A 26,257-nucleotide genomic window follows, 5' to 3' on the forward strand; every position below is an offset into this window, starting at 1 on the left:
CCTGAGCCCTGCAGCCACCTCTGGGGTGGGAGCTGATTATACAGGGACTCTTTGTCTGGTGCTGAGATGCAGCTACCTCTGGGGTGGGGCTAAAACAAATCCCGTGGACCAAATTTTAAAGGTTTTTATTTTCGTTTATTTCTTTCCACAATATCATCTGCTTTTTGAACAGCGTTTTTCCCTCGTAATCCCAAATGGGCACGGTAATGGGCGGGATGGCCCTGTGGGAACTGACGCTCAGAGCGAAGGGTTGAGTGCAGGCAGGGGACATTTCAGGGAGCTGCTTTGAGGGCGGCTGGCTTGAAAGACTGGCACGGTCTTCCCCCTACAGCTCTGATTCCCCTTCTCCCCTGGCCAGGGGGGCAGATCCTTGCTCAGAGTCCCAGGGCTCTTGCGGTGTGGAATCGGTGTCCAATGTTCACCCCGTTGATCTGCTTCCTGTGCTGCACAGCGCCCCCTACTGCCTTGCTGGGGCCCAGAGGAGAGCCCCCACCTTGCAGCCCTAGCGCTGGCCTGGGTGGGCATGCCATCACTCTGCACAGCTAAATTCCTGCCCCCCCCCCCGTGCCCGCTGGATGCAGCTGAGCATGGCAGGTTCTGTCTACACTAGCTTGTGAGGGGTTGCAACAAGCTTTAGCATGCAGGCGCCGTGCAAAGGCTGGAGCCTGGCCTGGGTTGAATGGACAGTGTGTCCCCGAGCCCGGCCTTGGGGTCAGCAGTGACCCATGGGGAGAGCACCCCCTGCTGCCCCGGTGGTGTCAGTGGGCTCTTTGTCACCCCCTGCTGGCTGACCCTCGTAGGGCAGTTTAGGAGTTGGCGCAGCATGAAGCAAATGGACATGACTTATCAGCTCCTCCTCTGTGTCAAGGGGTCGATCCCTATCGGTGGAGGGTACCAACCTGGCACCAGTGTGGGGGACCAAGGCTGCGCGGGGGTCAGCTGGCGCAGCATCCTCCCCTGCCCTGAGCCTTTGGCCAGCAGCCACTCGAGGTCCTGGCCTGCAGTGCCTCCAGGTGGCTTAGCCGGTGTCTGCAGGTGGGGCTCTTGCGGGGGCAGTATTGTCTAGTGGTTAGAGCAGGGAGGCAAGCTTCCTGGGTTCTGTCCCAGGCTGTGGGAACAGAGTGGGGTCTGGAGGCAGGACTCCTGGGTTCCATCCCCGGCTAGTAAGGTAAACTAATGGTTAGAGCAGGGGAGGATTTAGAGCCGAGCTACTGTACTACACTAAGCTTCTCTCAGGCAGTTCCTCTCTGTGCCTCAGTTTCCCCCTCTGCAGTATAGCAAGAGGATGACACAGCTGCATCCCTGCAGGCCTATGTGACTGGGGCAGGGGGGGAGCTGGTTGTGAGTGGGAACTCCCTGGGAAGCTGGGTGCTAGGGGAAGCGGAAGCTAACACCCCTTTGAGCTAGGCCTTATGGCTGTGGGAGGAGGAGGGCTGTGTGGGTCCCCTCCTCTGGTAGGTGGCTGGATGGGGTGCAGGAGGGGCCAGAGAAGCAGTCACGGTGTGCGTGGGGGGACGATCACAGGGCTGGGGGGTTTGCATAGATTACAAGCATTTCCCGCCCCCCTCCCCCGGCACCTGGGCGAGCAGTGCGGGAGGGACTCTCCTAGGGAGTGGGGGAGCTGGGGGGAGGGGCCAGCGGGTTTAGACCCCGCTCCCGCTCCCCTCCATGTCCTCCATGAAGACGGAACGCTTCCGCAGGCCGCGCCGGAGGAGGCTGCTGGCCGGACAGGGCCCCCCAGGGCTGCCGGCTTTGGTGGAGTCAGGCTCCTCCGAGCTGTCCCCGTCCTCGGGCAGCGGGTCGGCGTTGGAGCCTGTCAGGCTCAGGCACGGGCAGGGCTCCTGGGCGGCGATGAAGGAGTCGCCCCAGATGTTCTCGCAGAGCTCCCTGCCGTCCCAGTACATCTGGGGGTCAGAGAGAGGGGAGAGGTTAGGGGGTGAGGCCTGGGGCCTTTCCCCTCTAGGGAGTGCCAGCTTGGATGGGAATGGGACATGGGGCCCTTCCCCTCTAGTGGGCGCTGGATCCTATCCAGCCCTGGGGCAGGGGGACCGGCTGGTTTCGGGGTGGGGAGTGAGACTTGGGGCCTTTTCCCCCAGGGGGCGCTGGATCCGGTGGGGAATGGGATATGAGGCCCTTCCCCTCTAGGGGGCACCAGATCCTATCCAGCCCCGGGGCAGGGGGACCGGCTGGCTTGGGGGGTGGGACGTGGGGCCCTTCCCCCCAGGGGGCACTGGATCCTATCCAGCCCTGGGGCAGGGGGACCGGCTGGTTCAGGGGGTGGGGAATGGGACGTGGGGCCTTTCCCCCCAGGGGGCGCTGGATCCTATCCAGCCCCAGGGCAAGGGGACCGGCTGGCTTGGGGGGTGGGACGTGGGGCCCTTCCCCCCAGGGGGCACTGGATCCTATCCAGCCCCGGGGCAGGGGGAGATGACTGGGATATGGGGAGGAGAAGTTGAGTCCCAGCGCGAATCCCTGTGCCAGCCTCGGAGCACAGAGAGGGAGGGAAGCTCACCCTCCCTCCCCACGTACGGGCTGTGGGCCTGATGGGGGCTGCCAGGCAGGGGGCCCTGCCAGCATTTGCAGCTCCGCTGCCCACAGCAGGCACTGTTGGCTCAGTGTCTGGGAGCCGCACGTGGGCCAAGGCAGCAGCCTGGTGGGCTGAGTGCGGGGAGATCTGGCGATGGCTGGGGCAGTGCCAGCTCCCCCCCAGCCCCCTGACCTGGTGCCCAGGAGTGAGGATCTCTATCCCCCTCAATTCACCCAGCCCCCTCTATCCAGCCCGACGGGTTTATCCCTCTGAGCCAGCCAGCCCCCCGCCCTGGGGCTGGATCGGAGCTGGCACCCCCTAGAGCGGAAAGGCCCCGTGTCCCATTCCACCCCCACATGCCACGAGTTGGACAGGTCTCAGCCCAGCTCTGAGGTGCCTGTACCACAGAATCCGCCCATCCGGCTCAGCCGGAGCCTGAGTCCACCACTCCCCCCCCCTTGGCCTCCCCCCGGCAGGGCTGAGCCAACCCCCTCCCCCCGACAGCAGAGCCCCTTCACCTGGCTGTAGGGCACACAGTCCTGGCTGCAGTTGTTCCCCTGAGGACCCCACTGCCAGTCACTCACCCAGTTGCGGGCACAGGTCAGGTCATCCTTGCAGGCTTCATACCTGGGGGAGGGGTGAGAAAGAGGGACAGGCTGGGACTGAGACAGACTATGAGGCTGTTCAGCTGGGGTGTTACAGGGCCAATCTACCCCCATATTGCCCCACATCGGGCCCCTGGGTCCATCCAGCCCAGTAGCCCAGCTTTGCTGCTGCACTCCAGCTCCTTGCAGCAGGGAGTTCCACCAGTCCATCATGCTGCATCCCTGTCAGGTGGGAGAGACCCATCCTGGAGCTTGTCATGGGGACTGGATTCTCTTTCCCCCTTGGCCATTGCTGTCTGAAGTCACGGGTGAACTCGCGTCCTCCTTAGGAATAGCCTGGCTTACAGCACCCCTGCCCCCCTAACCACTAGCCCCTGCTTCCCTCCCAGAGCCAGGGATAGAACCCAGGAGTTCTGACTCCCCCTTCCCCTCTAACCACTGGACCCCACTCCCCTCTCAGAGCCAGGGATAGAACCCAGGAGTCCTGGCTTCCTCCTCCTCTCTAACCACTGGACCCCACTCCCCTCTCGGAGCCAGGGATAGAACCCAGGAGTCCTGACTCCCCCTCCCCTCTAACCACTGGACCCCACTCCCCTCCCAGAGCCAGGGATAGAACCCAGGAGCCCTGGCTCCCCTCTAACCACTGGACCCCACTCCCCTCTCAGAGCCAGGGATAGAACCTAAGAGTCCTGACTCCCCCCTAACCACTGGACCCCACTCCCCTCTCAGAGGCAGGGGTACAACCCAGGAGCCCTGGCTCCCAGCCTGCTGCTCTCACCCAGTCAGGAAGGAGGGGGAAGGCTCACTGACTCACCAGGCCTCACAGAAGCTCAGGCAGAGGGGCACCTCCAGGATGGCTGTGGGGCGCTGGGGGTGGGGCCAGCGGGCAGCACTGGGGGAGCAGCGGTAGAAGCATTCAACCCGCTGCAGGTAGTTCTCACACCTGGGATGGAGAATGGGGAGAGGGAGCATTAGAGTGGGGAGCCCCACAGGCCGCCTCTGGGGCACCGTGGCTGCACCTCGAGCCGTGCACTGGCAGGATGCTGCAGGGAGGGGGCAGGGGCTTAGCAGGGGGCACCATCCCCCAGCAGGCAGTTCTGACCCAAGGGCGGCACTAGGGGGCGCTCTGCTGCTGGTGGTCCCACCTGTTTAGGCTGGGATATAACTTAGGTCTTTGTGTAACCCTCAGCTTCTAAGCTAGAATTTCAAACTGAGAGTGTGACACCATCCACCAGCAGGGCACTGCTTTGGGGAAGCTCACAGCCGGGGTAGCCGGGTGCTAGCAGGGCACTGCTGCGGGGAAGCTCACAGCTGGGGTTTGCTGGGAGCTAGCAGGGCACTGCTGCAGGGAAGCTCACAGCCAGGGGTAGCTGGGTGCTAGCCAGGCACTGCTGCAGGGAAGCTCACAGCCGGGGGTAGCTGGGTGCTAGCCTGGCACTGCTGCAGGGAAGTTCACAGCCAGGGGTAGCTGGGTGCTAGCAGGGCACTGCTGCGGGGAAGCTCACAGCCGGGGGTAGCTGGGTGCTAGCCGGGCACTGCTGCGGGGAAGCTCACAGCCGGGGGTAGCTGGGTGCTAGCCGGGCACTGCTGTGGGGAAGCTCACAGCCAGGGGTAGCTGGGTGCTAGTAAGGCACTGCTGTGTGGAAGCTCACAGCCAGGGGTAGCTAGGTGCTAGCAGGGCACTGCTGCGGGGAAGCTCACAGCCGGGGGTAGCTGGTTGCTAGCAGGGCACTGCTGCAAGGAAGCTCACAGCCGGGGGTAGCTGGGTGCTAGCAGGGCACTGCTGCGGGGAAGCTCACAGCCGGGGGTAGCTAGGTGCTAGCAGGGCACTGCTGCGGGGAAGCTCACAGCCGGGGGTAGCTGGGTGCTAGCAGGGCACTGCTGCAAGGAAGCTCACAGCCGAGGCAGGCGGAGGGAGGGGTACCTGGGACTGAGGCTCCCGCAGCGATTCCAGTAGCTGTTGTTGACCTTGGTGAGTGGGGCGCTGGAGATCTCCTGGGCCACCTTGGGGGAGCAGCAGGCGTCTGGGAAGAATACCCGACCGTCCATCAGCACCACCCTTGACTCCCCACCCAGGGCCGGACCCCCACCACTGACCCCCAGCCTGTGCCCAGGGGCTCCCCGGGGCAGGGCCTGGCGTGTGAGGGGTGTTGGGCCCCTCTCGTTCTCCAAAGCACAGGGCTCCCCAGCAACACAGGGGCAAAGCCACTGCTCACAGGGTCTAGTGGGGGGGGCAGGGGCTGGGGAGTCAGGACTCCTGGGTTCTATCCCCAGCTCTGGGAGGGGAGTGGGGGTCTAGTGATTAGAGCAGGGGGGTGGAACTGGAGAAACCCCTTGAAATCACCTGCTCTGACCTAGTTTCGTCCTCCCGAAACCTCTGATTTTGTGCCTTCCCCGCTGCACGCCCCCCCATGCCCATCACTCACTGGCGGCGTAGAGCTGGCAAATGCCCAGCTGCCCCTCGGGGCTCGGCACCGCCTTGTGCTTTCCTCCAGCCAGGCAGCGGCTGTCCAGGCCCCCAGCGCCTCCACACAGCACGGCCAGCGCCCAGCCGATGGCCAGCGCCCACATGCTGCCCCCGCCACTCATGGCACCTGGGAACAGAACCAAGGGGGGGAGGGTTGGTCAGAAGGGAAAGGTTGAAGGCTCCCCCAGTCACCTGCCCTGGGGGTGGGGATGGGATGGGGAGCGGGGGAGGACAGTATGACTGGCTTTGGGAGTTGGGATGCCCCCACTCTGGGACCAGCTTGTCGTGGGGAAGGGCAGGGCTGATGCTGAGTCCAGGGAGCAGGGGGGCAGTGTATGGTGCCGTCCCTCTACCTCCCCCCCTGAGCTGGGTCTCTCTCTGACAGCCGAAGTCCCCGCTGGCATGGCTCCTTTGGTCATTATTCAGCTCCTGCAGAGCCGAAGATTGGCGCCTGTCAACACTCCTAAGGGAAGGTCGGTGGTTGACCCCCAGCCGCTTTGCCCCTCTGGCGTGGGGCTGGCTGGGAAGTGGCACAGTGGCCTTCCTGATCTCTGCAATGATCGGTGCCCTGGAGCACCACAGTGACTGACTCAGAATTTCCTCAGTAACCACAGACCTGCCCCAAGGCCAGGAAAAGATCCAACCCCTCAGTCCTCACATCCAAGCTCTCACTCGGGACTGGCTGCCCTGGTTCCATCTCCGCTACAATTCGCATCTTTCTGGGGTAGATTTGACTTCCAGCAGTGACTGTGTCAGCAGGGGAGCTGCGAGCCAGGACTCCTGGGTTCTAGCCTCAGAGCCTTCCTTGGTAGAGGGGCTCGTTCCCTGCGAGGAGCTGGGCGGCTCACATGCTGGGGAAGGTGCCTTGGTGGGGGGCTCAGTTCCTCTGATCTGTTCCCCCTAATTGGATTTGAATTAAGGACCTGGCTGTAAGTTGGACTTGGCAGCTTCTGCCCCCGGGGCCCAAGGTGACTCCTGCTTACAGAGCCAGATCTTGCCTTCCCCAGCGAATTAGGCCGATAGGCCGAAATTAGACACGGCAGGTGCATGTGTGTGGGAGGGTACACCTGGCTCTGGCAAAATCCTCCCTCTGGAAGATCAGATTTCCCCCAGTGCTGCTTGCCTAGGAGAAACCCAACTCCCTGCTCTCCTCAAGGGCAGCTGGAAAAAGTGCAGCTAGGGAGCAAACCCAGTCTCCCTCCTGCTCTAACCACTAGACACCACTCCCCTCCCAGAGCAGGGAATGGAAGCCAGGAGCCTGGGTCCCCCTCGCTCTAACCACTAGACACTGCTCCCTTCCTCCCAGAGCTGGGGAAAGAACCCAGGAGTCCTGGCTCTGCGTCACAGCGGAAAGGCCTGGTTCTCCTTCCCAGAAGGACAAATGCTTGCATGGGTGGGGGAGGGGTGCTGTGTTACCAGCCCCAGCAATGAGTCACCCCTGCCCCCCAAAAAAACCCACGAGAAATGTAAATAAAATGACTCCCTGTTTTTTCAGCCTGGGTGTGTGTTTGAGTCTTTAAGGAGTCACATTTTCCTGCTGTCCGTTGGCAGCTGGAGTCTGGCTTTTGGGGAAAACAAATGAACAGAGTCTGTCCCGTCCCATCCCGTGACCCCAGGAGCTGGGGCTTTAAGGAAGAGAACGAGGCTCTGAGTGCTGCTGCCCAATATCCTGGAGTCAGCGTCTCTTTCTGCCCCCATCTTGACTCCCGGAACTGCGGCTAATGGGAATTACTGACACACACATACACCTCGGGCGGCATTTTTTGTTTTGGTTTAACTGAAGCTGCTTTAAAAAAAACCAAACGGGTACAATTTCAGCTTCTCCAATAGGCTGGGTATGACACTGCAACCAAGGTCAGGGGCCCATTGTGGTGTGTGCAATATTAGCAGCATTACGGTAGCACCTGGAGACCGCCCCCCGGCCCCCCCAACCGAGATCAGGGCCCCATTGTGCCCGACGCGGCACAGACACCTCTGAGGCAGTCCCTGCCCCAAGCTGGTCTCATTCTAACTAGACCAAGGAAGGATCATTATCTCCATTGTCAGAGGGGGAAACTGAGGCACGTGGCAATCAAATGGTTGATCCCAGGAGCTGGGACATCTGGGTTCTATCCCCAGTTCTGGGTGGGGAGTGGTGTCTAGGGGTTAGAGCAAGGGGCGGCGGGGCTGTGAGTCAGGACTCCTTAGTTCCATCTCCAGCTCAGAGAGGGACAATAGTCTAGTGGTTACAGCAGGGGGGCTGGGGGCCAGGAGAGCACAGGAGATGTGCAAGAGCCAGCAGGTGCTATTGAGAACTAACAGCCTCCCTCCTTCCTGTCTCCCCAGTTCCTGCGAGGAGCCAGTGGGGGCCAGGTCTGTGTGGAGACAATTTCTTCACCTGGGGCTGGAGGGACCATCCCCCAAGGGCAGGTTACTCCAGGAACATCTACTAGGGCGTTTCTGGCACCTTCTTATGAAGCAGCTGAGTTGGGCCCTGCAGGAGCTAGGATAAAAGGCTGGATGGGCCGAGGGTCTGAGCTGAGGCAGGGATCCCAGGTAAGCCGGGGCTCATCTGAGCCCTCTGGGAGGAACCCCCTGGCCCAGGCTGCGTCATGTTCACACAGCTGCTCTCTCGGCCTCACTCGGCCCCAAGGACCATAGATCAAACCACCCAATCTAGAGCAGTCTTTGGGTAGGCCTCAGCGGCGGCTCGTGCCCCAGCTGCAGCAGGGTGCAAAGAACAGATGCCTGGGTTCTATCCCCATCTCTGTGACGGGAGTGGGGTCTGGTGGTTAGAGCAGGGGGGGCTGGGAGCCAGGACACCTGTGTTCTATCCCTGGCTCTGCAAGGGGAGTGGGCAGGGCCACCCAGAGGGGGGAGCAAGTGGGGCAGTTTGCCCCAGGTCCTGCAGGGGCCCCCAAGAATATAATATTCTATAGTTTTGCAACTATTTTTTATGGAAGGGCCGCCTGAAATTGCTTTTCCCCAGGCCCCCTGAATGCTCTGGGGGCCCTGGGAGTGGAGTCTGGTGGTTAGAGCAGGGGGTGCTGGGAGCCAGGATGCCTGGGTTCTATCCCCGGCTCTGTGAGGGGAGTGGGGTCTGGTGGGTTAGAGCAGGGGGGCTGGAAGCCAGGACGCCTGGGTTCTCTTCCTAGCTGTGCTGCGTGACTTCTGGGGAGTCACTTCCCTACTCTGTGTTCCCCCTTCCCCTTCTACAGCTCTCAAACTGCCCTACGCCAGCAGCCCTCAACCGTTCCAGACCCCCGGATGCCTTTCAGGAGGCTGATTTGTCCTGAGCACCCCCAGGTTTCACTTCACTTCAAAACCACTTGCTTACAGAATCAGACACAAAAATACCAGTGTCACAGCCACAGAAGTACTGAGCAGTGGCTGAATTTCTCCTCTGAACCTTGTTATAAAATCTGTCCACTGGGATGGACTCCTCAGACTTACCTTTCCCTGGATGATCTACAGAGCAGCAGAAACGAGTCGCTGTCTGTCTGAGTGTGAGTGTGCCCTGGCCTGGCAAGTGCTTTTCATGTGGCCTGTTGTAAAACAAGGCAAATCTCTTGGGGGGCTGATGTCCTCCCCGGAGCCCTGGCTGAGAACCGCTGCACTACCGGGGAGCTGAGTGGTGGTGGCGGGGTGTAGAAGAGGGAAACTGAGGCAGAGGGCAATTCAAGCGACTGGTCCGAGCTCCCAGGGGCAGCCGGTGGCAGAACAGGGCTCTGAACCCAGGAGTCCTGGCACCCCAGCCAATCCCTTAACTCCCCCCACCCCCGCAAAAAGTCACAATTTCCATGACCCTGAAATCACGCTTTTCTCCCCCCAGTAAAATCAAATAGCCGCCCCCCCTCCGTGGGGCAGGACCCTCGCCCCTGACCCCCCCCCCGCACTCACCCCAAACTCTCCTCGGCTTTTATTTACCCGGCTGCTCTTCTGCCAGGGCCGAGGTTTTCCTTCTCTTGCTCTGGACTCTCTGACTTTGACCCGGGTGCAGAGGGAGCCAGGCTGCGGGGGGCGGGGGGGGGAGGAGTGAATGGGGGGGCGGGCTGACTAGTTCTTCGGGTGATTTCAAACTAGCGCCCGACAAGAGGGACACAGTCTGGTTCGTTCTCTGTGTCGCTGATTTTCTCCCCCCTTCCCCCCCCAAGCCGTGGGGCCCCCCCAAGTTATAGGGGCGGCCTGCGCTAGCAGGGGGATGAACTCCGTGATCCAGGAGCCCCCCTTCCAGCCCCATGTTCTGATGTTATAACCCCCACCCCTCACAGCAGCCGCTGGGATTTCTATGGGGGGTGGGACGGAACCCCCCATCTCCACTTCCCAGCCCCCGCCCCCATACGGCCACGGGCGACTTTGGGGCAGAACCGAGCCCGCGGGGTTGGGGGCGTCGGGCTCCTCTGGGTGGATGTGTCACCGACAGGAGACGGTGGTGGGGGACCCCCCCGCACCCCCTTTTCCCTAGTGGCTGCCGGAGGGTGGAACTGGGCCGCCAGACACCCCCGCCCCCCCGCCTGCTGTAATTAACCAGGAGGGAAATCGCTCCCCCACGACCCTTATGTCTACCTGCGCAGGCTGCTGGAGGGGGGGTCTTGTCTGGGTGACTGGGGGGCGATCTCTCACCCGGCTGCCGCCGCTGGGCTCGGGAGCGGCACCTCAGTTCGCCTCCTGCTCCGCCTGCTGCAAAGCAAACCCCTCCCCGCCCTTCTCCCAGCCCACCCTGCAGCAGCCACTCGCCAGCCGGAGCGGCGCTGGGGTGAATCCGGAGTGGGCGGTGTCACCACTGGTGGGGGGGGGGCGCTCTGTCTGTCCCCCTCCTCCTCTCTCAGCCGATCCTCTGGGGCCTGATCTGGGCCTGCGTTTGGAGCTGGGACTGTGCATCTTGCATCGGTTCTTGCTGTGGGAGACACTTAAAACCGATGTCTTCTGCCCCCCCCGGTGGGAGACTGAGATGCAGCCACCTCTGGGGTGGGTGCAGGGGGTGTTTATACTGGGATCTGACCTGGCGCTGAGATGCAGCCACTGCTGGGTTAGGGCATGGGGGCTGCTTATATAGGGGTCTCTCAGCCAGTGCTGACATGCAGCTGCCTCTGAGGTGGGGCACAGGAGCAATTTAACAGCCGCATAGCACAACAATTTAATCCAAGGAGTGAAATGGCAGCCTGTGTCCAGCTGAACCAGCGGGCGAGGTGGGGGGGGTTAGGGAGGCATCTTGGAGATAGGCACCCAGGAAGGTAGTAGGGGTCCCTGAGTCACCATCTTCCTCCCCCACACACCGCATGGGGTGATCTCTGAGTTCCTTCTGCCCTTTTAATGGTGATCAACTTCTCCCTTGTCTTTCCAGGTCCCTCGGGGATCACTGGGGCGCTGCATGGAGCTGCCTTCCAGCCATGGGGTCCGATCTGCAAGGGGAATGTGTCTCCGGGGGGGGCGAGTCAGCAGGGATCAGGACAGACAGGGTGGGCCCGGAGCTGTGTAATTGACAAAGCCAGAACCTTCACCCTGCCACATGGGGCCTCCTGGCTCTGGGAGGCGTGTGGGGTCTAGTGGTTAGAGCGGGGTGGGGGGTGCTGGGATGGGAATCAGGACTCCTGGGTCCTGCTCCCAGCTCTGGCAGGGGCGTGGCTAAAGCCCTGTGTGGGGCTCACCTCCGAAAACCCGGTGCCAGAGTCTGAGCCAGCCATGACCCCAGTGGCCTTTCTGGGCGCTGCCTGGCAGTGGGGGGCCCTGGCTGTGGATCGCTGGTGCCACCTAGAGGGCTGCGTGCGCCTGTGGGTGCCAGGCTGTGGGGTGCCCATGGGGAGTGTGTTGTGTCCTACATGTGCCATGGTGGAACATTCCCGGCCTGCACTTCAGGGGTCCCGAGGGCAGCGCTGGGGACAACCAGCAGGAGCTGCATCCCCCCACGTTGTGGGTCGGTTGAATGGCTCTAGTGTTGGGAGTGGGAATGGGGCCCAAGAACACATGGGACTGGGAGACAGGACTGCTGGAGTCTGCTCTAAGTGGGGAGCGGGAGTCAGGTCTCCTGGGTTCAATTATCAGATCAGATAAGGGAAGGGAGTCTATTGGTTAGAGCGGGGGGGCTAGGGGTCAGGACTCCTGGGTTCTGTGCTGAGCTCTGGGAGGGGAGTGGAGTCTAGTGATTAGAGCAGGGAGGGTAGGAGTCAGGACTTCTGGGTTCTGTGCTGAGCTCTGGGAGGGGAGTGGGGTCTAATGGTTAGAGCGGGGGGGTGGGGCTAGGGGTCAGGACTCCCGGGTTCTGTACTGAGCTCTGGGAGGGGAGTGAGGTCTAGTGGTACAGGCAGAGGAACACAAAACCAGGTTTCCAGGTTCTCTTTAAGGCCTGAGTCACAGTAAGGCTGTGTCTCATGCCCTTGCTCCGTACCTCAGTTTCCCCCAATGAGGTCCATAGCTGGGCAGGGCTAGCAAAGTGCATGGTATTACCAGGGCTTTGCCGATGGCTGTTTGGCATCTGGTGGGGGTGGGGGGAATTGTTCCTTCTGTCCCCCTTGCCCGCAGGGTTGGCCCGTGTCTTGGGGACCGGGGCACTGCCTGGCTTAATCCGAACAGGTGTCATCCCTGCTTTGACCTCAGTGCTTCCGGCATGGACGTGGCCTCCGCTAAGCGCCGGATGGGATTAGGGGCCACTGCAAGAAGGGGAATTGGAACAGCTTCTGCCATCTGGCTGGGGCCAGCACCCGTGGGCGCGGGGCCAGCACCCGTGGGCGTGGGCCCAAGGCGAGCGCTGGCCCCGGGTCCTTCATCTGCTCTGGATTGTCGGTGACCAGGCAAAAGCTGGGTTCATGGGTGGCCCAGCCACTCCCCTGCTTCAAGCCACTAGACCCCCCCATCTCCTCCTCCCAGAGCCAGAAATAGAACCTAGGAGTCCGGCCGCCCTCTCCGCCCCCCGCGCTCGCCGTGGGGACTGAACTAAAGCCCTCGAAGGAGGAGGGTCAAAGAGCCCTGGGGCCCCCAGGTTGTAGTACAGGGTCTGGCCACCAGAGAGCGACAGAGCCACGCGGCATTTCTGTGGGGCCCACCAATAGTGCACGTTTCCCCAGCGATGATTCTTAAAGTGCTTTGTCTGGAAGGGGCCCAGCAGGGGCGGGGGGAGGTTCGGGCTCTGAGCGGCTCTGCTGTTCGGACCCTCGAGTGGGGGGTGTTTCCACCCCGGCAGCCCGGGGGAGACGAGAGAACCCAGGAGTCCGGCCCCTGGAGAGCTCCCAGCCTCAATCCTTCAGCTCCAGCACCATGGACAGCGCAGGGTGCAGCGCTCGGCGTGTCCCGCGGCTGTGACCGGCTGCAGCTCTGCGTGTGTGTGTGTGTGGGGGGGGGGGTGTCTTACACGCCTCTCCCTCCTCTGCCTGCCCCAGGCCCTCCCCCTCCATCAGCCCATGGAGACTTCTGGGCTCTGCTCCTGCTCCCAGCCCGCTGGGTGGCGCCCTCCTTCCAAGCGAACCCTGGCACTGCCGGCGTCCGGGTGGGAACATGTATCACCCAGACACGCATGCCAGGCTCACCCACGGTCTGGTCTCTGCCCTATCCTGTAACCAGTCTTCTAGGCATGACCCCATTACTGAGCCGGGCACCGACGACCCAGGTGGTTCCGGGGCCAGGCCCATGGCCTCCAAGACTCTGAGATTGGGCCTTTGGCATGAATGACCACGTCTCTCTCTCTGTGGCTCCTTTTCACTGTACGTTAGCGCACACCCCAGCCACTCACTCATCACACACCAGTGAACACAAACACACAGACACACATCCAGGCACACACTCCCCACCACCAGCCAGACACCTGCCCCTGCAGGCAACCCACACACACGAGCCCTCCCCCTGCACAAACACACCCACAGCTGCCCTCCCCATTCCATTCCACACACACACACATACACACACACACACACACACACACCTTCAGGCCCTGAGTGTCTACTGGGCCCAGTCCTCACCATTGATTTCCTTTAACTGCTCCATTAGGCCGCAGATCGCCCTGGCCGCCCATCAAGCACATTTACAGCGCTGGCCCAACCCATCGACCCGATGCTGCCTGGCCGTCGGCGCTGAGGCTGGCGCAGGACCGGGAAGGGTGCTGGCCGAGGCCACGAACTGCCCTGGAGACCAGACACCACCCGTCACCCCTGACAGCCGCCTGCTCCAGTCACCCCGGAGACCAGCGACACCCCTGTGCTTGTGTCTCCCCAGAACTCAGGCACCCTTGTTCATGGATCTGCTTGGCGATGAGAGTCCCATGGTCTCCAACCCCCCTGGCAGCCACCTTTGCAAATCTCCCTGGCTTACAGACACTACCAGGGGATCATTATGGGCCAGGGCCTCCGCTTCCTTCAGCCCAGCGCCCCCTGCTGAGTCCCCCCTCCCTGCAGCCCAGCGTGCCCTAGAGCCCCCTGGGGCCAGCCCTGCCTGCCAGGGGAGAGCGCCCCCTGCTGAGCCCCCACTCTCTCCCTGCAGCCCAGTGCCCCCTAGCGCCCCCTGGAGCCAGCCCTGCCTGCCAGGGGAGAGCGCCCCCTGCTGAGCCCCCACCCTGCTCCTTGCTCCCCAGCACCCCCTAGCGCCCCCTGGAGCCAGCCCTGCCTGCCAGGGAAGATCGCCCCCTGCTGGCCCCCAGCCCTGCTCCCTGCAGCCCAGCGCCCCCTAGCGCCCCCTGGAGCCAGCCCTGCCTGCCAGGGGAGAGCGCCCCCTGCTGAGCCCCTCCTGAAGCAGCAGCCTCATCCGCAGTGTGCTTAGTAACTTCTGAGCATGGGGCGGGGGCAGAAGGGCAGATCAGAGCCAGACCCCCACTGAGTAGCCCCCCCTCCCCACCCCCGGGCCATGCGCCTCGGCCTCCCGTGGAGCAGCCCCCACCCCACCGCTCCGGCCTTTAATAATCCATCGGCCCCGTGAATATTTCAGCCCCGCTTGTTTCCCTGACGTGGCCGCGGACGCGGCTTCATTAGCTCAGGAGCCGGGATTTTTCTGGGCTGCAGAGGAGGTTTGGGGAGGGAGGGGGAATGGAGAAGGGCAGGGGGGGTTGTGCCCCCCTTCCCCACAGAAACTGACCCCTCTGGGCATCGCCGGAGCCCAAATTCTCCACTGCCAGATACCAAGGACTCGCCCCCCCAGCCCCTTATGCCAGCCCCCAATTGTCCAAGGCCGGGGACCCTCAGCCCCCTAGCCCAGCCCCCCAACTGCCCAATGCTGGGGATCCCCAGCCCCTTAGCCAATCCCCGCAAGTACCCAATGATGCGGAACCCCCAGCACCTTATTCCAGCCCCCAGTTGCCCAAGGCTGGGGATCCCCAGCCCCTTATCCCAGCCCCGCAACTGCCCAATTCTAGGCACCCCTCAGCCCCTTATCTCAGGCCCCCTCGAGCCTTCCCCCAGCTCAGTGGAAATTCCTGGTCGAGCCCCTGTTGCGGGAGTCGGGGGACAGAAGCAATAGCTTGGCAGCTCTTCTAAGAGCAACGACAGCCCCCCCGCCCCGCCCCGCCCGACCCCCCGGGACCAGACACTGCCTGATCAATAATGCATCTCGCTCTTAACATATGTCAGGGCTGGCGGGGGAGGGGAGAGACGGGCAGGCGGAAGGGGAGAGTGGAGGCAAGTGGAGAGGGGGAGAGAGGCCACGGGGGGGAGTGGGGAAGGCTGTAGGAGGGGGGAAGGGGAGGCCTCCTGGGGGAAGGGGGTAGAGGCAGGGGGAGGAGGCCAGAGTGGGGAGGGCTGCAGAGGAAGGGTGGGGGAAAGGTGCCGGGGGAGGGGGTCTGGGAAGCGTTATTGACTCCCTGGCTCTGTCTGCCCCCCTCCCCCTCCAAGTTCCCTGCGCTGTCAGCTGATGAAGCCAGCCCAGCTCAGGCCACCAGATGCTGTGGACTCCGGGAGGGAAAGGGTTAACAATTAATCCTGCCCTTAATCCAAAACCAATTAGCCCTGGGAGGGCCTGGCTCCCCACCCCCAGCCCCCTGGAGCTTCCTGGGGTCCTTTGGGGACCAATCCGGCACCAGGGGAGGAAGGGGCTGGGAGGACAGGACTCCTGGGTTCTATGCAGGGCACCACCACCGACTCCTTGGGTGAGCCTCTCAATCGCTCTGTGCCTCAGTTTCCCTTTCTGTATAGCAGGGATAATAATTCTTGCTTTGCCTACATGGATTATTGAGCTGTTCGAGGGAGGGTCTATCTCTCATGTGGGAGGGGTCTGTGCATTGCCCGGCACCAGAGGGCCCATATAGATTGGAAACTCCACAATACAAGTAACAATAACCTCGGGGTCCTCTAGCCCAGCTGGGCCCTAGCTAACACCCCCGGAGTGCTGTCTACACTAGTGCTTGCAACAGTGTCGAGGGAGGGATCCAGGCTGGTGTGGAGGGACAGGCCGCAGGGTTGCCAGCATGCCGGGAGGGGTGTGTGAAAATTGCATGGCTGCAAGGCCAGAGTTGAGGGGACTCTAGGGACAGGGTGTGAGAGAAGTGGGAGTGGGGGCAGTGGGGGCTATGGGAGGCAAACGGGCAGGGGGCAGTGAGGGCGGATAACAAGGGGGGGCAGTGGATGTGATGGAGGCTCATGGGTTTTGGGGACACCCGCAGAGGGAATGGTGGGACCATATGGGTGTGGGGGCAGTGGGGCATATTGCGGGTGTGGCTTGATGGGGCAATGGATGGCGGGGGGCACACGGGGTGGGGGCAGTGGATGGTGGGGGGCACACGGGGTGGAAGCAGCGGATCTTGGGGGGCACACGGGGTGGGGGCAGTGGGTGATGGGAGCACACAGGGTGGGGGCAGTGGTTCGTGGGGGGCACACGAGGTGGGGCAGTGGATGGTGGGGGGCACACAGGATGGGGGCAGTGGGTGATGGGGCAGCGAGGGCATATTGGGGGCACACGGGGTGAGAGCAGTGGGGGGGCACACAGGGTGGGGCAGTGGGTGATAGGAGCACACGGGGTGGGGGCAGTGGATCGTGGGGGGCACACGGGGTGGGGCAGTGGGTGATAGGAGCACACGGGGCGGGGGCAGTGGATCGTGGGGGGCACACGGGGTGGGGCAGGGGCGGAGCCGGACCCTGGGGTCTGCCGGCTGCGGGGCTGGAAGAGTTAAACCCTCGGCCCCCGGGGGGGGAGCGGTCCCGCGGTTGCCGCAGGAGCGGGGAGCCGGGCGGAGCAGCCCCCCGTCCCCGGGGGCCAGGGGCTGGCGAGGCCTGGCCGCCCAGCCGGGATCTCGCCCCCTCCCCCCAGCCGCGCGGGAGCGGAGCCGGCTACGCGCAGAGGCGGCTGCATCCCCGGAGCCGGGGGGGGGGGCAGGAGGCCCCGGGGCCCCAGGCCCCCCCAGCTGAAGCGGGGCCGGGCGGACGGGAGCAGGTGGCGGCGAGCGAGGATGGAGCCGGGCGCGCCTCTGGGCTGATCCCCGCGGGGGGCTGCGGGGCGTCTCGCGGAGCCTCCGGAGGGGCTGAGACCCCCAGGCGGGGTGGGGGGCGCACACACCTGAGCCGCCCCCAGCGCTGGGCAGCTGGGCCGGGCGCCGCCGCTGCCAGGGGCCTGGTGGCTGCCAAGTTCTGTGGCAGGAGACGCGAGTGAAGGATTCTCGCTCCCCCACCCGCCGCAACCACCCCCCCCCCCCCCGCAGCCACCACCCCTCCCTCGGCTCCATCACCGGCTCCGGGGCGCCCGGGGCCTGCTGGCTGGGGGGAGATGGACGACTCGGGGATTATCCGCAGGCGACGGCTCCAGGTAAAGGAGGTTGGGGGGGAGGGGGCTGAAACCCCGCGCCTGGCGTGGGTGGGGGGCTGTGGGTTTGTGGGTGTCTGGTCCCCCTCCCCTGCCAGCTCACGGACGGGGGAGGAGCCCTGCTGGATCCAGGGTGCCACTCCCTCCCCCCGCAGCACAGGCGTATGGGTCTGTCTGCCCCCCCATAGAGCCCCTCCCCGCCCCCCAGCTAAGATGGGGACATTGAGCCCCTGAACCACGTCTGGTGGGCGTCCTTGGGGGGAGGGGGCCGTTTGGGGGCGCCCCACTGATGCATCCCCTCCTGTGGCGCTGCAGTCACTGGGGCTCCCTCCATCCCGCTTTCCGGGTGTCCCCTGCTTAGAGAGACTCTCCCCCATCCATGGCCATGAACCCCCCTGTCCCCGGGAAGTTTCTAGGGTGCACAGAGGCTGTGGAGTATTGGGCGGGGGGGGCGTTGCGAATGGGGCACTGGGGGGTGGGCGGTGGGGATCCATTCTGCGGCTGGTGTTCTGATGCTGAGTCAGGTGTGTGTGGGGTGTTGGCATAGGACACCCAGATGGCAACATGTGCAAATGGTCTCAGTCTGGCCACTGAGAGGGGAATGGATCCTAGTGGTTAGAGCTAGGGGGTGGGGAGTCAGGACTCCTGAGTTCTATTCCCAGCTCTGCCACTGACACCCTTTCCCCTCCTCCGTGCCTCAGTTTCCCCCTCTGTACAGTGGGGATAATGACCCCTACACCCAGGGGTGAGGGAGAGTTGTGGAGCTGATCTGAGTGATGTCTGTAAAATGCATTGAGCTGGGTGGGGCCAGCGTACCCGCCATCTGTTATTATATATGTGGGGGCCACAGGCCCGTCCCCCTGCCCCCAGGCCCAATGTGCGACATCAGGATTCTTCCCACTCTGCTAGCACCTGTGATGGAAACCTCCCTCCCACCGCGGGGCTTGCAGGGCCCTCGGGACCAGCCTGCTGGCAGCTCCACCAAGGCTGTAAACATGTTTGTTTCATTTCAGTACCTGTGGATCCCGCCCTGGGCCGTGACACACAGCGGGGATCAGAACCACTGGCCCAGTAAAGATCCTCTGCAGTTGGGGGTGTGAGGCTTGAGCCCAATTCCAGAGCGGGGGAGGTCACTTGGGCTCCCCCAAATCCCCACCCCAGTGTGAGCTGGTATTCTTCACTTCCTGTCTAGAACTGTTAAAACAGCCCCCCACCCTGCCCCACTTTAGGCTCCCTCTTTGCATTCCCACAGTCCTGGATCATGTCCCATCCCCTAGTGCAATCCAGAGCAGCCTCAGGGCTGCTCTAATGTCTCCTCCCTGCTGCTGGGAGGCAGAGAAAAGCCAGAGCAGTGTCAGCTGGACTACAGGGCTGCCCGCTGGAGATACCCCCACTGCTTGGGGATGGTCCTTGGGGGGCATTCCCCCCACTTTCAGACTCCTTTGGGCTGCTGGAGCGGCCTAGAAAAGTATAAATGAGAACTGGGCCTGGAGGGGGAGTGAGACCCCACTTGCCTCTGGAATCCTCACACCCCCCAGAATCACCTCCCTGCCCCCTTCCCCCACCAGTGGACAGTGCTGATCCCTCTTGAGATCAGAACCCATAGGACCAACTGCACGGAGCTGAGCCCCAGAGGTGAATGGCAGGGGGTCCAGGACATCCTCGTCCCTCTTTCCCCAGGACTACAATCCCCAGAATGCCTCTGGGCTGAAACTGACCTGTGGGACTCACTGCCACTTGTGCAGCCATGCAAGGAGGAAAATGAAACAACCCCGCGTCTCCCCAACTTGCCATTTCTTCCCTGGTGGATTCAGACCCAGATATTTCCAAAAGCAGCCCCTGGTTTGTGGTTTCAGGGTCCCCCCAAAACAGCCAGCCCTGGAGAGGAGTAGTTGAGCCCAGGAACCCCAGGCCAGGTTAGAGGCTCAGGGTGTGAAGTGCATGGCAAACCAGTGGCAAATGAAACATAGGGCTGCTGGTAGGATCAGAGGAAGGTGTGAGACCCCTGCAGCAAGCGGGGTAATCTGTCCCCATGACCTCTCCTCCTGACCTCTGGTTGCTTTAAGCCCTGCAGCATGATGGTGACCAGCCCTCCTAAAATTGTCGTTACTGCCAATGGTGATCATTTCGCTCCTGTGGGATCATGTGGCCCTGCTGGATTTTTTAAAAAAAATCTCCCTTCGTAACCCATTCCCTCCCCCTCCCCGCCCTCTCCCCATGAGTTCACTTTGCTTTCCTCTGGGCCTCCTTCCAGTTCAACAATACTTGAACAAGGAGCGAGCCGTTAAAAGGGGTTCTGCCTTTTGAGATCAGGGCCCTGCTGTGCTTGGCATAACAATCTGGGGAAACCGAGGCACGGCATGGCAAAGTGCCTTGCCTAAGGCCATCCCAGGAACTGAACCCAGGAGTCCCAGTACTTTGCCTTGAGCACCAACTGATCTTAATGGGCCTCCAGAGTCTCCGAGTGCAAGGTGCAGCTGTGCTGGCCAAACGTGGGATGTTGGAAATTTGGATTCGTATTGTTTTTATGATTGTTAGGTGTATTACGGTAGTGCCGAGGAGCCCAGTCGTGGACCAGAACCACACTGTGCTTGGCCCTGCCCTGGGGAGACAAAGAACAGCAGGTGGATTCAGCCAGACGGGGGAGCCCCTGGGGAAAAGAATTCTCAGTGTTGCACCCGGGTTCCATCTCTGGTGGCAGAGCTCCTGGTGCCGGGCGAGATCCCAGATGCATGGCTGGCACTGTTCCATTTCGAGGGCTGCCTGCCTTCTGCTGGGGCCGGGTTGGGGGCCCGAGATGAGCAGCACCGGAAATGTGCAGCTGTTAATCTGGAGTGACAAGGCTCTGTAGGTCGGTGCCTCTGTCACCTTTTCGGAGCAGGGCTAAGCTGTGGGGGAGGAGGGGTCCTGCGCCAGTTGGCTGTGGACTGCCCTGCCCCATAGGGCAAGCAGGTCCAGGTTTGCAGCCCTGGGCCTGTGCTCTGGGGGGAAGTCTGAGGGGTCACCGCCTAAGCTGGGCCTGGCCCTGTTTGTTTTGTGGATGGGTCACACACACAGACGCACACGCACGCACGCGCTGTGGTTTTGGTGATGTAAATCCCTTGTCATTTTTTGTAAGAGAGCAGGGAGGTGTCAGCTCCAGGGTCCTGGCCAGATTGGAACAGGGCAATTTCTTGTCACGATTCCCCCAGTGGTGTGAAGGGTTTTAATACATTTCCCATGCTGAACGCCTGTCTTGTGAGGCTGTGAAAAAAAATGGCCACACCTCACCTCCAGAGGCGGCTGCATTTCTCCACCGGATGAGGGATCCCTGTATAAACAGCCCCTGCACCCTGCCCTGAAAGTGTCTGCTTCTCAGCACCAGATGATGGATCCCAGAATAAACAACTGCTGTGCCTCACCCCAGAAGTGGCTGCATCTCAGTACGGGGCAAGGGATCCCTGTATAACCAAACCTCAGCCCCTACCCCAGAGGTGGCTGGGTTTCGGTGCTGGGTGAAGGATCCCTATATAAACAGCCCCCGTGCTCCACCCCAGAGGCAACTACCTCTCAGCACTGAATGAGCAATACCTGGGTATGCATATGTATCTAGAGCCTGAGTAATAACACTTAGCTCTTAGCATGCATGGATCGCAACGTGCTCCACAAAGGACAGCTGTGTCATTATTTCCATTTAGTAGATGGGGAAACTGAGGCACAGGGTGGGGTGGGCCCAAGCCTCCCCCACTGCCCAGAGGCAGAGCTGGGGGTCAGTTACATGCCTGGGAAGTTGGAGTGGGGATGAGGGTGGCAGGACACAGAGTGCCTGGAAGAGGGATATGTAGGGGGGTGGGTCCATTGGGACATCAGGAGGTGTGAGCCCCATTGCTGGTGGCTGCGGGGGGGGGGGAACGGCAGCCCCATAAGTGGTGGCTTTGGGGACTGGGAGCCCCAAGGCTGCTGGCTGTTGGTGGCACAAGCCAGTTGTATGTAGTCACGGAGGCTGTGACTTCTGTGTCTCCCACATGTGCCATGGGGCCCCATGGGTCATTGTGCAGGGTATCTGGGGGGGTTGTGGGGGCATTTGTGGGTGCTGTGTGTTGTGTTTGGGAGCTGGGAGGCTGTGCCAGGCATTCTGGGGATGGGGGCAGGTGTGGCTGTGAGAGGGGGTTGTGGGGCATTTGAAGGGGAGTGGGGACTGTGCAGGACATGGGGGCTGTGGGGCATTTGGGGGTGTGTGGGGGGCTGTGCAGGATGTGGGGGGCTGTGGGGCATTTGAGGGGATGTGGGGGGCTGTGCAGGATGTAGGGGAGCTTTGGGACATTTGAGAGGTGTGAGGGGCTGTGAAGGACATGGGGGGCTGTGGGTCATTTGAGAGGGTGTGGGGTGATGTGCAGGACATGGGGGCTGTGGGTCATTTGAGGGGGTGTGTGGTGATGTGCAGGACATGGGGGCTGTGGGTCATTTGAGGGGGTGGGGGGGGCTGTGCAGGACATGGGGGCTGTGGAGCATTTGAGGGGGTTTGGGGGGCTGTGCAGGATGTGGGGGGCTGTAGGGCATTTGAGGAGGTTGTGGGGGTGATGTGAGATGTAGGGGGGCTGAGGGGTACTCGAGGTGTCTGGGGGTGCAGTGCGAGAGGTCTGGGGTGCTGGGCAGGGACATTTGGGGGGCATTATCTCATTGCTGGAGGGTGGGGAATCAGTGCAGCCCTATTCCCCAACCTGTGTCTCCCTCCCTGGGGGGAAGGATCCGGTGGCGGGGGGCTTGGGGGCTAGTTCCCGGCAGAGGGCGCGGTTTGGGGAACTTGTGGGCACAGCAGCTGCTGGTGCTGGAAGGACCCCTCCCTGCCTGACCCCTCCCTGCTCTGGAGTGGCAGGGGAGGGAGAAATCTGTCCCCACCCCTAGGAAGTCCTGGGGCTTCCAGCAGGGGGTGCTGTGAGGAGCAGGGCAGGAGCCCTGGCTGTGGTGGGGGGTGTCTCCTGGCTCCTCCAGTCCTGGCCTCTCCCGGCAGGGGGCGCTGTGGGGGGCTGGATTTAGGGCAGGGGCCCCATATTTTGTATAATGACCAGGTCCCAGCCATGCCCCTCCTCCATCTGTATGGCGGGGGGGGGCGACTGTCCCTTTAAGGCCTGCGTGCTCCACACACTGCGGGGGAGGGGAGCCCACTGGTGCTGCAATGCGACTGGAGGCTCCGGGTGGCAGCGCCGGGGGCCGATCCTGCAGGGGGCTGAGCATCTTCCTGAAGGCCTGGACCCCAGAGGGCGAATGTACCCCTGCAGTGCCACCTCGGGGTGCTGTGGCTGCTGGGCTCCTGGCCAGCCCTGGCCCCTGGGGATCAGCGGGGCGGGGGGTCAGAGACTCGGGTGGGGCATTTGTCTCCCAGCTGGAGTGGGCTGGTGGGAGGGAGCACCCCGAGGTGAGGGAGCGGTGCACACGTGCCTGCGGGTGTTGTACACCCGGAGGGATTTGTTCTACGCACAAACACAGAGAAATGTTACACACACAGAGAATTGTTCTACACACAGATACACTGAAATATCTCACACACCCAGACACGGAATTGTTCCAGGCACACACAGCTGCAGCAGTGGTCATACACACGATGTGCTGTGCTGCACACCCAGGGAAATGTTAAAAACACACACACACACACACACACACACACACACACACACACACACACACACACAATTGTTCTACACACAGATACACTGAAATATCTCACACACCTGGACATGGAATTGTTGCAGGCACACACAGCTGCAGCAGCGGTCACACACACGCTGAGCTGTGCTACACACCCAGGGAAATCTTACACACAAAGGGAAACACTGCACACACACCATCGGAAATATGACCCACCAAGCGTGAGAAAGGAAGGTATATGTGGAATTGTACACAGGACACACGTGCACACACACCAGGGAGTGTGCCCCACAGCCCACATGGGGTTGTGAGACAGATTTCACACTTCCACCTTGCACGTTCTCACGTGTGCACACTGTACACCCCCCGCCTCATACCGGCATATTCTCTCCTGCGCTTCCCCCAGGGGACTTGCACTAACACCACCACTTCCTCTTCTCATGCCCTCTCAGCCACACACCCCTCTCACACACCCGTGCCACTCACACTCTCTTGTGTTTAAACATCCTCACACCCTCATTCTCACACTCACACACATGGCCAAATGCACAACCCACCCTCTTTTTCACACTCACAGACATTATTACACTCACCAAGGCATCCACCCCCACACATGCACACCAACATGTAAACACACACATGAACACACACGTACACAGGCACGCCAACACACAAACCACACATGAACAGATACACATACACATGTGTGCACACACACAAATGCACACATGCACAGATACATGCACACCCACACAGCCACACACACAAACGCACACACGCACACACACAAGCACAAACACACGCACACAGAGTTATTTTCCATCTCCCTGGGGGGCAGAGTACAGGAAAAGGGCCTGGAGTGGGTCCATCCCCTCTGCCCCGCCCCAAGTGTCTCTTGCTGAGATTCCCTTTGGGGTCCCTGGCCCCCCAGCTGGCAGGCAGAGATGCCTCGGCCCTGCCCTTCCCAGAGCCGCACCAATGACAGGGCTTATGGCTGGAATGAGGTGAATGGTTGTGGGGAGGGTGTTACGGAAAGAGCTGTTCTTTCAAGTCTTGGCTTGGGGAGGGGAGTAGGGCCCAATGGTTAGAGTGTGGGGGCTGGGAGCTAGGACGCCTGGGTTCTATCCTCAGCTCTGGGAGGAGAGTGGGTGTAGTGGTTAGAGCAGAGTGCTGTGAGCCAGGACGCCTGGTTCCTACCAGCAGCTCTGGGAAGGGAGTAGGGGCTAGTGGTTAGGGCAGGGAGGGGCTCGGCATCCCGTCGCATCAGCCCCCTGCACATCTCTTGAGCGAGGTGTCCGTCAGCCTCTGATCACACTCTCAATTGAGGCTCTTTGAGAGATTTGATTATTTTTTTCCTGCTGGAGCTGAGTGTGAGACGCTTGGGCCCAGATCCTCCAAGGTGCTGCCCAGGGAGCGAGGTGCCGAGGTAGCTTTGAGGATCTGGGCCTTAACAGGTTTGGGGAGGGGGGCATGCGAAATTTGCATTGGGAGCCGGGGGGCAGGAGAACAGATTCCCAGATTCCTTCCAGGATGGGAGCATCCCAGAACGTGTCTTCTGCTGAGCCCCTGGCATGCCGGCTGCTCGGCTCCCAGGACAGACAGCCCGGGACTCAGACAGCCGGGCAGACAGACTCAGACAGACGGGGAGGGTCGCTGCGGCCTGCTAATGCAATCCGGGCCCTTCGCGGCCAGATGCCCCCCGGCCTGCTGCAGCAGTTGCTGGCCAAGCGGAGCCTGGGCTTGGAGGGGCGAGTCCAAGGGCGCAGGGCGGGAGGCTCAGCGGGGGGGCTCTCCTCTCTCTCCTGAGCTCAGGTTGGTGCTAGGGGAGGGGGCGCTGCAGGGAGCAGGATGTGGGGGTCAGCGGGTGGCACTTTCCCTCGCAGTCTGCCCAGGGCAGCACTAGGGGGCGCTGTGCTGCAGGGAGCTGGCTGGGGGGACTCAGTAGGGGGCACTCTCCCCTGCCGGGCAGTGCTGGCCCCCAGTGCCAGGCTAGGGGGCGCTGGGTGGCTGTGGCCTTGTGGTCCTGGGTTGGTTCTAACTGGGTTCACTCTTGCTTGTGTCCTACCCTGCACCCTGCTGGCACAAGAGGACACAGAGTTTTCTTTGTATAAACAGCCCCCTCGCCCCACCCCAGAGGCAGCTGCATCTCAGTACCAGGCCAAGGGTCCCTGTATAAACAGCCCCTGTACCTCACCCCAGAGGTGTCTGCATCTCAATGCTGGGTGAGGGATCCCTGTATAAACAGCAGCTGGGCCCCACCCCAGAGGTGGCTCCCTGTTGGTGCCAGGCGAGAGATCCCCATGTGTAGGCATTACTATTAATTATTTGTACTGTGGTGGCAGCTAGCAACCCCGGGTGTAGGCCAGGACCCCATTGTGCCTTGTGCTGCACAGATCAAAACACTTCAGGCTGTTCAGCCGAAAGGAGTCATAGAAAAGAGATCAGCCCCGGGACGCAAAATCCCCTCTATCCCCCAGGGGCTAACTTCCCACCCCCCATCTTGTTTTGCAGAAGGACCTGCCGTTGCAGCGGAAAAGCAGCAGGTGAGCCCCTTCCGCTGCGGTGTTTGTGTGTCCCGGGATTGGGGTGGTCACCCCCCTCATGGCCTGCGACAGTCGGTGTCCCGCTACAGACTTCGCATGGGACCGATCCAGGCGATTCCCACGCTGGCTGGCTGGGGCAGAGGGGAGCTACGACCCAGTCTCATGGGGATGCAGCCGGGGGGCAGGGGTTATTCTGCCCCTCCTGGGTCACGTTGCTGCTTTGCCCGGAGTCTGGCCTGGTACATCCTAGGGGCTGTGCTGGCCTCCAGACCCATCAGGCCTCTTCTGGTCTTTCCTCTTCGCCTGGGTTTTGGGGGTGGGGGGTTGGTTTGGGGGTGGGGTGGGTGAGGTCTGGGAATGCACACCAAGCCCTGCACACAACCAACCACACAGCCCCCCATGTGTGCAATCGTCCAAACATGCTGTGTGCACAATTACACCCTACACCCCAAGCTACACGGAGCCCATGTGCACCTCACACATAACCACCCCATGCATGTACCCAGACAAACAGTCCATGCAAAACCACCCCCCACGGACAAACTCAGTCACAGACACAACCCCATGTACCCACCCTCCCCACCCACAGATATAGCCCCATGTATATATACACACATCCCATATATACAACCATGCACCTAGCACCATATATATATATATAAACACACACATCCCATATATACAACCATGCACCCAGCCCCATATATATACACACATCCCATATATACAACCATGCACCCAGCCCCATATATATACACACGTCCCATATATACAACCATGCACCTAGCCCCATATATATATATAT

At 61.7% G+C, this 26,257-nt stretch overlaps 2 protein-coding genes across 3 annotated transcripts in view; one reads left to right on the forward strand and one right to left on the reverse strand.

Annotated features, from left to right (window-relative positions):
* Window positions 1-109: 109 nt before the first annotated feature.
* RTBDN (retbindin) lies at window positions 110-13,669 on the reverse strand. 2 transcript variants are annotated; one of them, XM_050925120.1, is made up of 6 exons: window positions 13,528-13,669; window positions 5,559-5,726; window positions 5,057-5,156; window positions 3,947-4,075; window positions 3,112-3,154; window positions 110-1,904 (listed from the first exon to the last, which is right to left on the reverse strand). In XM_050925120.1, the coding sequence occupies exons 1-6, from the start codon at window positions 13,550-13,552 to the stop codon at window positions 1,644-1,646; spliced, it is 726 nt and encodes a 241-aa protein (XP_050781077.1). In that variant the 5' UTR covers window positions 13,553-13,669; the 3' UTR covers window positions 110-1,643. The 2 variants fall into 2 exon arrangements, with proteins under 2 accessions (XP_050781077.1, XP_050781076.1); XM_050925119.1 differs by having other exon boundaries at window positions 3,046-3,154; window positions 13,528-13,664.
* A 3,526-nt stretch (window positions 13,670-17,195) lies between these two features.
* MAST1 (microtubule associated serine/threonine kinase 1) overlaps window positions 17,196-26,257 on the forward strand; it is a 48,673-nt gene continuing 39,611 nt past the window's right edge. The window contains exons 1-2 of the mRNA XM_050925069.1: window positions 17,196-17,287; window positions 25,421-25,452. Coding sequence (XP_050781026.1) covers window positions 17,249-17,287; window positions 25,421-25,452 — 71 coding nt within the window. The 5' untranslated portion in view covers window positions 17,196-17,248. The remainder of the gene's footprint in view (window positions 17,288-25,420; window positions 25,453-26,257) is intronic.

The sequence above is a fragment of the Gopherus flavomarginatus genome, chromosome 16 (assembly GCF_025201925.1).
Source record: "Gopherus flavomarginatus isolate rGopFla2 chromosome 16, rGopFla2.mat.asm, whole genome shotgun sequence".
Taxonomy (NCBI): Eukaryota; Metazoa; Chordata; order Testudines; family Testudinidae; genus Gopherus; species Gopherus flavomarginatus.

Coding starts and splice junctions, on each gene's coding strand:
- RTBDN (XM_050925119.1), bottom strand. CDS start 13,552: ATGGAGCAGTTAAAGGAAATCAATG. Junction 5,157..5,558: donor TTGCCAGCTCTACGCCGCCA/GTGAGTGATGGG, acceptor TATTCTTCCCAG/ACGCCTGCTGCTCCCCCAAG. Junction 3,155..3,946: donor CTGAGCTTCTGTGAGGCCTG/GTGAGTCAGTGA, acceptor CCCCTCCCCCAG/GTATGAAGCCTGCAAGGATG.